The sequence below is a fragment of the Elgaria multicarinata genome, chromosome 8 (genome assembly GCF_023053635.1).
Source record: "Elgaria multicarinata webbii isolate HBS135686 ecotype San Diego chromosome 8, rElgMul1.1.pri, whole genome shotgun sequence".
Taxonomy (NCBI): domain Eukaryota; kingdom Metazoa; phylum Chordata; class Lepidosauria; order Squamata; family Anguidae; genus Elgaria; species Elgaria multicarinata.
The window spans coordinates 46228433-46241634 of NC_086178.1; the positions used below are offsets into that span (position 1 = coordinate 46228433).

Sequence of the window (13202 nt, forward strand, 5' to 3'; positions counted from 1 at the left end):
CGTGGCAGGGTACAGCTAGTATATATATATATATATATATATATATATATATATTTAAAATGTAAAAAGCAATAAAAACATGAACACAGTAAAATGCCAATAAAAACAAAAATAAAAGCCAACAATAAAAGCAACAAAAATAACAGCAGCAGCAACAACAGTCATATCAAATGAAGACCAAGGTAAAATAATATTTTCAAGACCTTCTTAAAAGCTTGCAATGAAATAGCACGGCGGACCACGAAGTATGGCAGACATGAATGCAACGTGTTCCAAGAGTGTGGGGTCGTCGCGAAGAAGGCCCTCTCACATGTGGTCACCCACCTCACTGCTTTCATCAATGGGCAGAAGGACTTCTCTTTCTGATCTCAAAGTGTGTTCAGGCTGATATGGATGAAGGAGGCTCTTCAAGTAACTTGGTTCCAAACCATTTATTATTATTATTATTATTATTATTATTATTATTATTATTATTATTATTTATTTATTTATATAGCACCATCAATGTACATGGTGCTGTACAGAGTAAAACAGTAAATAGCAAGACCCTGCCCCATAGGCTTACATTAACGGTCAAAACCAGCACTTTGAATTGGGCTCAGAAATGCACCAGTAACTAGTGCAGCTGGTGCAGTATAGGCATTATGTGATTGAATAATTTTGTCCCCAATAATACTCAAACAGCTGCATTCTGCACCTGCTGAAGTTTCTGAACCTTCTTTAACTATAGCCCCACATACAGTGGACCACCACCATAGCACATGTATAACTGGGGCAAAGTCTGCCATCTCTTAAAGTGGCAGCTGGCATCCCAGCCTAAGTTGGTAAAATGCACTCCTGGACACTGTGGCCACTTATTATTATTATAATATATATATATATATATATATATATATATATATATATATATATATATCAATGTACTTGGGCTTCCCCAGTTAGCTGAGTCCAGGAGGCCTCCCAGACTGCACACTTGCTCTTTTAGGGAGAGTGCAACCCCATCTGAGTTGTAAACCTCCATCTGGAGAAGTATCTCTGACCCACAGTACCTTGTTTTGTCTGGATTAAGTTCCAACTTGTTCACCTTCATCCATCCCAAAACAGCCACTAGACACTGGTTCGCGAGTTCACCAGCCTCCCTGGGATGTGCAAATGGAATGAGAGGCAGAGTATCATCCCCATACTGATGACATTTCAGTCCAAATCTCCTGATGACTTCTCCACCGGTTTCATGTAGATGTTCAAAAGGATGGAGGACAAGTAGAGAGGTGGGTAAGAAATAAAGTATTATTCTTATTAAAGATAGAACTTGTGGAACCCCACAGGCTAACAGCCATGGGGAGGAACAGAAGCTCTCCCCCCCCCCCCCCAGCACCACCTTCTGAGACCGCTTCTACAGGAAGGACTGGAACCACTTTAAAACTCTGCTTCCCAAGATCAATCCAGATAAACAATCCAGAACGATACCATGGTCCATGGTATCGGAAGCCACTGAGAGGCCCAGAAGAGCCAACGCAGTTGCACTCCCATCCATCCCTGGCATAAGTCATCAGAGCAACCAAGGGTGTTTCTGTCCCATGAATTGTGACTTCTTAGCTACTTGTAGGCAAGGTAAGAGAATGTGGCTGTGTATATAAACTTTTTAACCAAGTTTCAACACTAATAATTCAAATTTTATTCACTTTGCTTGATGCTCAAGCAAAGGACCATTGTAAAAAGTTTTGGCCCAAGCCCAAAAACAGCTCAACCAGTCACTGACATTGATCTATGATAAAATTAGCACTGTGTCAAAACTTTTGATCTATTTATTTTCCACCGTTCGTTGGGGGAGGAGGGATGAAAAGAAATTCCACTCAAAAATTGTGGTAAGGGGTGAGAATTTCAGAGAAATGTCTCAGGGCAGAGAAGGTGGCTGAGGAGTATGCGTGTGCGCACACACACATCCATTCCCACCCCCTTCTGTCCTTGCAGCCTCTCTGGCTGCTTGAGTTTCTTGAAACACTCCCTAGAGGATTTAGCCAGGGAGAGTGCCTGACAGTTGAGAAGCGTTTTGGTTTTGCTTGGTTATTAAGTCCTTTTTAACAACAAGAAAAGCAAGAAGTACAGCAGTTCCTGTCTCAGCTTTTGGGCACTCAATAGGCAGAAGTGCCCCAAGGGAGGAAAGGCACACTAAGGCTATGTGGGGTTTTGGCACAGCACTATATAAAATTTATTTCTTCCAAAAGGGCTAAATATGGACAGTAAGATCAAAGAACAGAGGACAATTCTTTACAGATAACAGCAGTATAGGAATTGCTTAAGGAGCTGCTTTTGAATGTTGTTCAGGGTGTCTACTTTCACTTTGCCCAAAAAGAGCAAAATGCACCAACCCAGCAGAGTGTGATGATTTGCATAAGATTTGCATATGGTAATTTATATGTGCAAAGATGCACATTTAGAAAAAATTGCTATCAGAAGCAGAACTACATCTCACTACAGTGGGGAAAAGAGGCAGATAGGCAAAGACCATCTCACAGCCTGCTTGGATCCCCCCCCCCCCCACACACACCCATTTACACTGCTGAATGTGAAAGATCCTAGAAGAGAAGAAAGCAGGCAAAGATCACCCCAGCCCCCTATTCCAGCTGCACTTTCCCTTCCCCACGTAGGGCCGTTACCAGTAGCTGTCCTGAGAGAAGGATTCCCAAATCAAAGCCCTGCTTCGGCTGGACTATGCTTCCCTTCCCTACGGGGCCTTTTAAAATCCTGCGCACCAGGTTTAATGTATTTTTATTAAGAACTTGGGTTACTGGGTTGAATGTTGTGCTGCACCCATGTGTATATCTCTGTGTGGAGATACTATTATAACCTGTTGCTTGTAAGCCAACTCGAGAACCATTCAATTGCAAGGCAGGGTATAAATCTTCAAAATAAAGAAATACACAAGAGATTGTTTAGATTTTATTGAAGCAAGCCAGAAATATTGCATATCTACACATTTTCTAGTGGGAAACAACTCCACAATTCTCCTCTTCATCATTCTTTTGCCTTTCGTAGTGTTCTTCCATGTCTCAGGCACAATATTGACATTTTCTCTTTGTTTAGAACACAGTGTGCCTCTACAACAAAAACTTAAGTATACAGCACAGCTGGAAGATGAATTTCACTGGATATCATCGTCGTCAAACATATCTTCGAAATCTAACAAAAAGACAATAGATTAACACCATACAGGATGCATACACTTATTAGGCATCTTCATTATTCAGAATTAAAGAAATATTAATCAATAATATCAAGTTTATTTCTCATAAGGAAAGAGATCTGAATCCACTTAATGAAGTTAACAAGAGATTCAACTGAAAATGGGAAGGCTGTTATTACTAAAGAAAAAGTCCCTCTTCATAAGCATAGTTTTCTGGATCCAACCCAATGAGTTCTTTTGTTAACCTTGATTTCTAAAGGAGTCGCTTCTAAAAAGGCTCCCCCACTTCAGTAGTGCTTTACAAGTTTAGTTGTTGCCTGAGTGTGCAGGGTCGTGATTGATGGACAGCAGCCATCAGTTCATTTCGCCCACTGAGACAGGAGTGGGTTCCTTATTGCAGCTTTTTAGTCCTCACTGTATGTTAGCTCCACATACGTTCAAGCTAAAGAGTTGCAGTTTCCCCAAACTTATTGCCTAAGATCACACAACGTTTGGCTTAGCTCAGCAGCCAGCCAGCCAACCCTTCCCCTACTTCAAGTCCTCTGCGTCTGCCAATGGATATGAGGGAGCACATTACTGCACTGGGCTTTGCAACAGGGCAGGTAGAAGCAATTCACATCTCTCATGCTGCTTCCCAGGACGACAGGGGCCGGTGTCATATCATGCTGAGCCTTGGAGCAGGCAGATACAACACCAAGGTTCAGTGCAACATGCAATTTCCCCCAAGTCCTCTGCAAATCATGGGGAAGAAAGGAATCTGTGTGATATTGGGTGTTCTGACTTGCCAAAAGGCATATGTGACATCCCTGGCAAGGGGACTTGTGGAAGCTGCCTCTCCCCTTCATTCCATACTAAAGGCTATTGCAAGTCACCAAAAGAGGTTTCTGCATGGTATCAGCTCCATAAAGAATTGTACATATGGAGCCCAATAAGTCATATGTGAGTATAATCTAAATACTTAGCTGAAGTTATCTGGGTGATTCACAAAATAAAACAAAACTTAAAGCTATGAAGTAACATAATATACAGTAAAACATAATATAAAAACAGTACATCTAATAAAATAAACAAATAAATAAGTTTAAAATAGAATAAAACCACGCAGAAGCCACCAGTACGAAGCTCTAATAACACACTAACATAGTTTTTAAAACTCAAGAACTAAAATACATGGGGTATTACAGTTTCATCACATTCCTGGGGGTGACTGGCACACCTACCACACAATCTGAGGGATTCACATATGTGCTCTATGTGTTGCTACTATCATGCAGAAGTATTCCCCAATCGTTTCCATTTAGCTGGCAATCCATTTAATAGAAGATGTTCAAAAATCATTTAATAGCTGCCTTGTGTTCTTTTTTAAATCAAACTACCCTCCATGCAGCTCTGGCTTAATCCTTCTTGCCGGTTATAAAAAAAAACCTTGTTCCTCAGCCATGTTGTTGTCATTAGTTATTAATTTCCAGCACCTGAAAGTTGGCACCATTTTCTTCAGTATCAGAAAGAAAGGAAATCAGTTTTAAGTACTACTGGCCAGTGCCTAAAATAAATATGTCTGGTTTAAAATAAAAATGTAACTAACACTTACTATTAAAGAAGTCTGCATGTACTGCCTTTTCATTGGCTGCTAGATCCATCAACAGACCTGTACTTCCTCCAGCCTAAGAAAAAATAATAGTTTATCAACTATAGCAACAATATGTAGACAATCGTTGAACGTTCATCTTGGATTGTATGCTTACAGGCACCTCAGTCATTTTCTACCTGCCTCACAACTCAATACTTACTATGTTACCTAAATATAGCATAATAGTTTAATCAAACCTAGACTCCATTTTGCCCTTATAAAGCAAGGGTGGGGAATGTGTGGCCCTCCAGATATTGTTGGACTACAAATTCCATCATCTCCAACCACAGGCCTGCTGGCTGGGGCTGATGGGAGTTGGAGGAAAATATCTGGATGGCCACAGGATCCTTATCCCTGTTATAAAACTAGATGTACAGAAATTCTGTCAGATATCAGGTGGTACACAGCAGTGGAACAGAAGAAGCACCAAATGGACCTTCAAATCAAGCCTGATGAATAGGTGACCAGGGAAACAACTTTTTCAGGGGTAGCAACAAGCTATAGAAAGCACCCCCCTGCCCCAAAGAGGCCCACCTGGCACCCTGATGTCAGTTTAGCACCAGGCAAAGATTTATTTCCCCAGATTTCTTTTTTAGCTGTATTTCTCAAATTTCTACTACACAGTCTTATGCTGCTTTTATATGTTCTTTTTAATCTTTGATTTATTATGTGAGGTTTTAGTTCAATTTTAACTTTGTTGTAAGGTGACCTGAAAACATAGTTACAGGATAGCCTATAAATACTGGAAATAATAACAGGATGCAATGCTGGAGCAGCTCATTTAATAACAATACATTCATACTCTCATTTCCTAATAAATGTAAGAAGAGCTAAACTTGATTGGACCATGGGTCTAACAAATTCAGCATTTTGTTCCTACTGTGGCCAACCAGATGCATTGAGGGAAGCCTTCAAGCAGGATATGAGCACAATAGCACCCTCCCACTCATGTTCCCCAGCAACTGGTATACAGAGGCATACTGCCTAGGATACTGGAGGTAATGTAGAGCCATCATGACTAGTAGCCAATGATAACATTATCCACAATCAATTTGTTTAATCCCCTTTAAAAGTTGCTTAAGTTGGTGGCCATCACTACATCTTGTGGAAGTGAATTCCATTGTTTAACTATGTGCTGTGTGAATAAGCACTTCTTTGTATCAGTCCTGAATCTTCCAATATTCAGTCTAATTGAGCGAGCAAGTAATTCTAGTACTATGAGAGAAACCTCTCCTTAGCCACGTTCTCCACACCACTTCCTTTTTTCTCTAAGCTAAAAAGCCCCACATGTTATAACTTTTCTTTATAGGGGAGTTGTTTCAGCCCCAGTCGGGCTGCCCCTTTCTGCAGCTTTCCCAGCTCAATAATATATATACGGAAGGGGGGGGGGGGGAGGATTCCTAAAACAACTACTTTAAAATGCGTATTCTTGCAAACACGCCCTTGCAAGGCGATTCACGAGCTCAGCTCCTCCCATGCAGCAGCCCCCCAAACGATGCCATTTCCACTCCTGCGACAGTCGCAGATGGGGAAGACGGATGCTGACAGGGGACAAAATAACGCCACCCCCTCCGGTGCGCTTTTTAAACACAGTAGCCACCCCATACACGGTCATTCGCCCGGACATTTCCCCTAGGAACCCCGCCCTTCGCTAGACTCCCCCTCCCCTCCCATGACGACCACTGCCGCCGTCTCACCTCATCAAGGTCAACATAAGGCCCCGCACCCTCGGGGAACATCTCGTCCACCGCCGGCTTCATCGCTCTTCCCGTCAAGTTCTACCCACCTCACACCTACAGCCGGTTTCCGGATACATTAGCTTCCGGTTGCGCTAGGAGTGTGGAGGGATGGACGCGTCTATGGCATTCCTCCGAGTCCCCGAGAGGAGGGCCGTTCCCGCAATGCATTGCGCGAAGAGGGTCCGAAATGCTTCCAAACCCGGGTTGGAGAGACGCTGCTGAGCTTATGGCGACCATCTCCTTCCACCCACCCCTGTTAAAGAGAGACAGCTCAGTCCTAGTATTTCATTTATTTATTACATTTTTATACTTCCCTGGGCTCTCTGGGCAGTTCACAATTAAACCATAAAATACAACAAGTTAAAGCATAATATAAAGCTTTAAAAGTTTAAAAATAATAATATAAAACTAAAATAAGTTACAGCCCAGGGAAAGCCTGTGTGAAAAGATGTTTTCAGGAGGATGTTACAAGAGAGAAGGGCTAAAACAGACAGGCCTTTAAATGTGTCTGGGAGCTATGTCTTTTGTTCATTTTTTACTTTAGAGTAGGCACGGGGTTGGGTGATGTGGATCAGGACCCTAGTTTGGGCAGTAAACAAGATGCTGCTAGACACAGATTGAAAAGCTTTTGTTTTGGCCCTTAAACCCTGTGAATTTAGTGGAGTTTACTTTTAACTTGCAAACGTGCTGTGCCAACACCTTTTCTCCCTTAAATCAACTGAGGAATGCCTGAGTGAATGCTCAATTTCAACTTACGGGCTCCAGATAATTTTAGCCGGCTGTGCGTTGTGTTTGATCAGTGGTGGTGAGAGAAATGTATTCTACATACGTTTAGAAGCACTTTTATTAAAGAAGTTATATTGAAGGTATTCTAGGATGTGCACTGCTTTTGCTGCCAAATTAGATCTAGCACTCTCCGGACAATTAAAGTTCAGCTTCAAGCCTAATATGTACCTGGGAGTAAGGCACAAATGTGACTTTCTTCTGAATAAATATGCCTATGTTTGTGTTGCATATGGATTCTTAGATGTCATGAACTCTCTCTCGATTAGAAGCCTTATGAGGTTCAAATTCCAAACTTACTTTTGTGATTGACTTCCAGTTTCTTAGCACATGAGCAATGAAATGGATTAAAACTGGAGGATTAACAACAAGGGTGCGCAAGAGTGGGACCCGGTCCAGGCGGCATTTTTGTCCTCTATCCTTCCCCTGTGGGCTGCTACCAAATGGCTAAATTTGACCCTTTTAGCACTGTATCCCCTATGGAGCACTAAAATGGACAAATTTAGCTAGCAAACAATTTTGTCTGAGCCCCTGCCAAAGGAAGTGAGACAGGTGGCTACTAGGAGGAGGGCCTTCTCTGCAGTGGCACCCCAGCTGTGAAATGAGCTCCCTAAGGAGGTTCGCCTGGCACCTTCTTTCAGACGCTCACCATTTTAACAGTCTATAAACTTAATTTTAACTTTGCTGTTTTAAATTTGTATTTTAAATTTGTATTTCTGTACTGCTGATGATTTTATCCTGGTTGTGCTTTTATATTGTATTTTATATCATGCTTTTATACTGATTGTTTTATACTTTGAATAGTTTTAATTTTTATGAACCGCCCAGAGACCTTTAGCTATTGGGCGGTATAAAAATACAATAAATAAATAAATAAATAATTTTTTAAAAGGGGGTGCACTGGGACACAGCAGGGATGGCATGCATATAGTCCATCCCTGGTCTACTTGGAGGATTCACATATTTCTATGAAGAAATGCTATCTTCCCATACAATAATAATAATAATAATAATAATAATAATAATAATAATAATAAATGTATGCTGTGAAATTGACATTTAAATCCCCTATGAGCTTCCCAGTGGACCATTGGTGCCTTGTATTGAATAATGGAGCAATAGGAAATGGTGCATGGAAAAATGCTTTCAAAAATAATAGCCTACTTGTTTGGCCTAAGCAATTTGAGAAAATCTTGTGTACATGTAGTAGTAAAACATCCATATTTCCATGCATTATTTACTTCCCAAAATATTATAGAATCATAGAATAGCAGAGTTGGAAGGGGCCTACAAGGCCATCGAGTCCAACCCCCTGCTCAATGCAGGAATCCATCCTAAAGCATCCCTGACAGATGGTTGTCCAGCTGCCTCTTGAAGGCCTCTAGTGTGGGAGAGGTATACACATGGTATATGTATACACATGGCTTCTAAATACACAACTGCATTAGAATCCAAGAATTCTTTATTTGTTTTGCACAAAGGTATATATTAAGTATATATTGTCTACTAAACACAAATTTATGTAAGCAGCATTTGCATTTAGAAACAGGAATAAGAGGATATATATTTGATTTTAAAGAGTTGGAACAACACAGTTATTAAGCTAGCAATTCTGGTGCTTTGTTGGTAACAAAACAGGACTGGCAAATGAACTAGTGCTCATGATCTGGGACATTGTATCCAAGAGTATTTGCAATAGGTTGGTGAGCAAAGAAAGTCCTGGCCATCTCATTGATCCTGTGGTATGCTCCCAGGGTCCGGAAGTACTCCACATAGGCCCAGAAATCGTTGTTCATGAAAGGCCAGTAGGGCATGGATGCAGGTTCTCTATAAGGGTCTGAAATAAAATAACATTATTTTCATGAATAACATTTCGTTAAATAGCCTGGCCCCTGTCTTGACGGTGGTGCTTTGCTGAGCCCGATCAGGGAGGAACAAGGCAGCCAAAGGATGATGAGGAGAGGAAAGCAGGGCGCCCGGACCACCTCTCCTCCCTATAGCCTCCCTCTGGCTGCCCATTCATTCTTTCCGCCTTTTTTTTTAAAAAAAATATCTGTATGTGCGCAGCTTTGTAGATACAGATAATAACAATTTAAAAAAATTGGGGTGGGGGGGAGAACAGGCCCCATTCCTCTCCTCTCCCATTTTTTTTTTTAACAGAAGTGCAGGGCCCATTCCTCCCACCCCCGTTGTTGTTTTTTTTTAAATATTATTATTTACCACAGAGGTCTGCCCCCTTTCCTGTCACAACTGATGGTGACCAATCAGGGGGCGCCATTTTTCAGCTTCCACTGAAAAAAAGTCGGGGTAAGTGCCTGACTTTTTTTCAGCAGCGTTTCTGGGGTTTGCCCTTGGATGGCTTCACAGTGGTGGCTGCATCATGTAGATGACCTGCTGCTTCTGTGAATCCACCCTGGGGCAAACCCTTTGTCAAGACCAAATCGTGTCATCAAGGATGCCAGAATCCTGGTTTCTACATAGCTTCTCTTTGTTTTATTTTTTGAAATGGGAATGGGAAATGGGACCTGTAGCATAGTTCTACACACACGTCTCTGGGCTGTAAATACACTGATCATCAGTTTGGGCATACAGCCAGGAGCTGAAGATATTAATAATAAATAATAATGTAGAAGTTCACACTTTTTTGCCTGACATAACAAACATTTTCAGAACACTAGCTACAATCTTAAACACATTGCACATTTTGTAGGGAGAAAGTCTCATTGCATTTAGGGTTGAACTTGAGTAAATATGCTTAAGATTGGTCTGAACTTTGGGTTTCTACTAGGGGTATGTGCTCCACACCGAAAATCTGGGGGTCTGAAGGTTTTTTAGGTGATATGAGGGCTTGTTTCATGTTGATGGATGGCTATCTGAACACTTTCATATTAGGAAGACGCTGAGGGGTGAGGGAGGGGTAGCTTTGCGGTTAACATCTGTGGCTAGCCAATAGTCACAGTCTCCTCCTTGTCCCCGCTCCAATCATGTTGCTTAGGGGGAGGGATTGCAAATTATAAAAGAAAGAGCCCGTAGCACTGCTCTTTCACAATGTAGCTTAAGCTGACTGAACGTCCCAGAAATGGGAAAGTTCCACCAGCTTTCCCTAGCACCTTTCTATCTGGGTGCATTTTGAAGCCCCCTCTGTCCTTGCTCCACTGGTCCAGCGAGGCCAGTGGCTTGCTTCTGGGCATGGAGGGGAGGAGCCTTGCCCATAGCACTGCCACAGCTAGCTTGAGAATGACTGCTGGCTTGAAGGCGTGCAGCCTCTCAAGATCTAGCATACCTGCGATCCTCCACCACCAAAGAAAACTGATCCCAGGCACTAGACTTGCATTTTGAAGGATGTGAGGTTTAGAGAGATTAAAGGAAAAAGCAGCCAGACCTGGAAATATTCAAATCTGAAATCATAGATCATGGTTGGCTTTTAAAATGTGGCACAAGTCCAAATAACCCTGGGTAAGCGAAGTGTGCCACATAATACTTAAGTTGCATGTTTGAGTTGGCTGTGGTGCATAATTTAGGTTTCAACTCTCTGAGCTGCAAGTTTGCTGTGCTCTGGCCAGGGGGATCAGTGACCATCTGTCTGGCACTGCAACTGATTCCTCCCAGCTCAAGTGCTGGATGCAGAAATCTAGCTTCAGAAACTATGGGTGCACCACTGTTTTTCATAGGCAGTTCCTGATACAGCAGAGGTCATCCAAAATATTCTTGATTCATGGTACAATTTTTGTGAACTGCCCAGAGAGCTTCGGCTATTGGGCAGTATAAAGATGTAATTAATTAATTAATTTTGTACCATGATTCACAATCTATCTTAGAACCTGTTTCTTCTTTAAAAAGAAATAAAGCTTTCTCTTTTATGTGGACTTTATAGGCTTGTGAGCTCTATTTAATTCCTATTCCTACTAAATCTAAAACCTTTGTAGCTTTCTCTGATGCACTGTTTGAAATCTCTTCCCTAAAGTTTGAACAAACTTCACATTTGCAAGTATTTCAATTTTTAGGGATACTGGTGGCAGGAGATTTGGGGAGAGACCTATGAACAAACAAACAAACTTTTTACCTTCCTCATCCTCAACCGGCCTGGCACCTGTAATTAAACAAGAAATTCATCACCAATGGATCTCTAATGAAAAACAAAAAGTTGCAGTTTACAAAAGTGTAAATAGTACTTAAGCTAGTTTTTAAAATATCATCTCTGTTTCCTTATAATCACTATAGACCATTATAACTTTTACTAAGAACGTAAAGTGTTAGTTACATCCAAATGCTGTGTAATATCTAGAGCTACTCTCTAAGAGGATATATTTCTCTAATCCAATGAAGATACCTGTTTGTGTGTTCATCAAGATGCAGAAGCAAACTATGCCCACAAAGATTAACTTCATCTTTTCTGAAAGGAATGATTATTGTTTCTGAAGATCTGTCTGTATAAATGAAAAACACCAGAATATAGCAAGAAAAGTTCAACCTGCACATTTGCCTTTAAATAAAAAAATACCTTTTTGTTGTTTTTAGAGTTATTAAGTTATAATTAATTGCAAAACAAATAAAAAAAATACTTAGACTTGTTTTCTTTTTCCAAATTTTATCTAATTTTTTTTTTGCTTGAAATCTGATGTCTAGGAAATACTTACGATTGTGGTTGATTTTAGCCTCACTTCAGAAATCACCTTTCCCCCCCTTCCTTTTAAATCAGCAGAGGTCTGTAGTTCTTCTGAGCCACAAAATCCTGAATGAGCTTCTATTGCTGCAAAATAGCTGTACTGTTTCAAAGTGACTGAAGGGGAGTTTTAAGGGAAGGAACGTCACTTACTTAGCATAGCGGTCTGATTTTTTTCATTTTAATCTTGATACGCTTACAGTGTGATCCTAAAACAATTTACTAAAACGGTAGGTACATGATAGAGATAGATGGGGGCATACTTGTAGTTGCTCCATTACAAATCACAGCCGTATTCCACCCCGAATTGCCATTGTAACCTCGATTATATGGAATTCACATGTCCTCAATATCCTGTAGCACAATCCAGTATGCCTGGAAATAATACAAACAATAAATTCTATGTGAAAGACACCACCAAACAAAGAAAAGCAGAAAGAAGATCTAGCAGTTTTTGGTACTATCCAACTCATATTTCAGTTTAGGTCAAAGGACTAGGATTTAAATCAATTGGATGCTACTGAAGTACATGAAGTCAGTAAGGCCAGTGTCCTGATCTTAAACTCTTGTGGTAACATATCTGCCTTAGACTAGCAAGATCAGGTCATAAATCATCTTAAATCCTAGCAGTATGGTTTCATGGGGTTATGGATTGGGTTTCCCGACAAGTCCAATTTATTATCCGCAAGAGCAGCTCTTTTCAGTCAGAAAGCTCCACAACCCACTTTTTCTTTTCATTTTTTACTGGCAGAATGTGTTGCTTTTGAGCTATGTGGCTATAACTTCAGTTAAATTTCCCCACTGCTATTTCTGGAGCGGAGGAACAACTGGAACCTGCTGTTCTGTACTCTTTAAACAGCAGAGGGCTCCTGCAGATTTCAGTCTGGGGCAGGAAAATCTTCAAATGAAATGGAATGCTAGGGATTTTGCTGCTTCTATGAGGATCACTTATTGGTGATCCAATAAGCAGACTTGTTGGTTCCCTACACAAATAAGTGCAACTGAAAAATGCAGAGGATTAGATGGTCCATGAAGATGGGGAGAAATCTGCAATAAAAGTTCTGTCACAATTAGCAAAGCATCACCTACATCTTGCTTCAGGAGCAGTTTGGGCATAAGAGGAGAAGAGGATGCCTTTGAGGCACTTTGATGAGGGACAGTTGATCAGCAGATTTGCTCTTTCTGGGTTCTTCTTCCTGTGCA

General features: G+C 41.0%; 2 protein-coding genes across 2 annotated transcripts; both read right to left on the reverse strand.

Annotated features, from left to right (window-relative positions):
• Positions 1-2927: 2927 nt before the first annotated feature.
• Positions 2928-6635, reverse strand: COPS9 (COP9 signalosome subunit 9). Its single transcript, XM_063131515.1, has 3 exons — positions 6512-6635; positions 4776-4848; positions 2928-3180 (listed from the first exon to the last, which is right to left on the reverse strand). The coding sequence occupies exons 1-3, from the start codon at positions 6572-6574 to the stop codon at positions 3143-3145; spliced, it is 174 nt and encodes a 57-aa protein (XP_062987585.1). The 5' UTR covers positions 6575-6635; the 3' UTR covers positions 2928-3142.
• Positions 6636-8886: 2251 nt separating this feature from the next.
• OTOS (otospiralin) lies at positions 8887-11759 on the reverse strand. The gene is made up of 3 exons (XM_063131516.1): positions 11667-11759; positions 11400-11426; positions 8887-9173 (listed from the first exon to the last, which is right to left on the reverse strand). Exons 1-3 carry the CDS (start codon positions 11722-11724, stop codon positions 8989-8991), a joined length of 270 nt encoding a protein of 89 aa, XP_062987586.1. The 5' UTR covers positions 11725-11759; the 3' UTR covers positions 8887-8988.
• Positions 11760-13202: the final 1443 nt, after the last annotated feature.

Bases quoted from the DNA above. Each gene is read 5' to 3' on its own strand.
- OTOS (XM_063131516.1), bottom strand. From the start codon at position 11,724: ATGAAGTTAATCTTTGTGGGCATAGTTTGCTTCTGCATCTTGATGAAC. The intron at 11,427-11,666 runs GTATCTTCATTG...GTTTAATTACAG, and splicing joins CTTGATGAACACACAAACAG to GTGCCAGGCCGGTTGAGGAT. The intron at 9,174-11,399 runs GTAAAAAGTTTG...ATTTTATTTCAG, and splicing joins GCCGGTTGAGGATGAGGAAG to ACCCTTATAGAGAACCTGCA.
- COPS9 (XM_063131515.1), bottom strand. From the start codon at position 6,574: ATGAAGCCGGCGGTGGACGAGATGTTCCCCGAGGGTGCGGGGCCTTAT. The intron at 4,849-6,511 runs GTGAGACGGCGG...ATTTTTTCTTAG, and splicing joins CTTATGTTGACCTTGATGAG to GCTGGAGGAAGTACAGGTCT. The intron at 3,181-4,775 runs GTAAGTGTTAGT...TCTTTTTGTTAG, and splicing joins ACATGCAGACTTCTTTAATA to ATTTCGAAGATATGTTTGAC.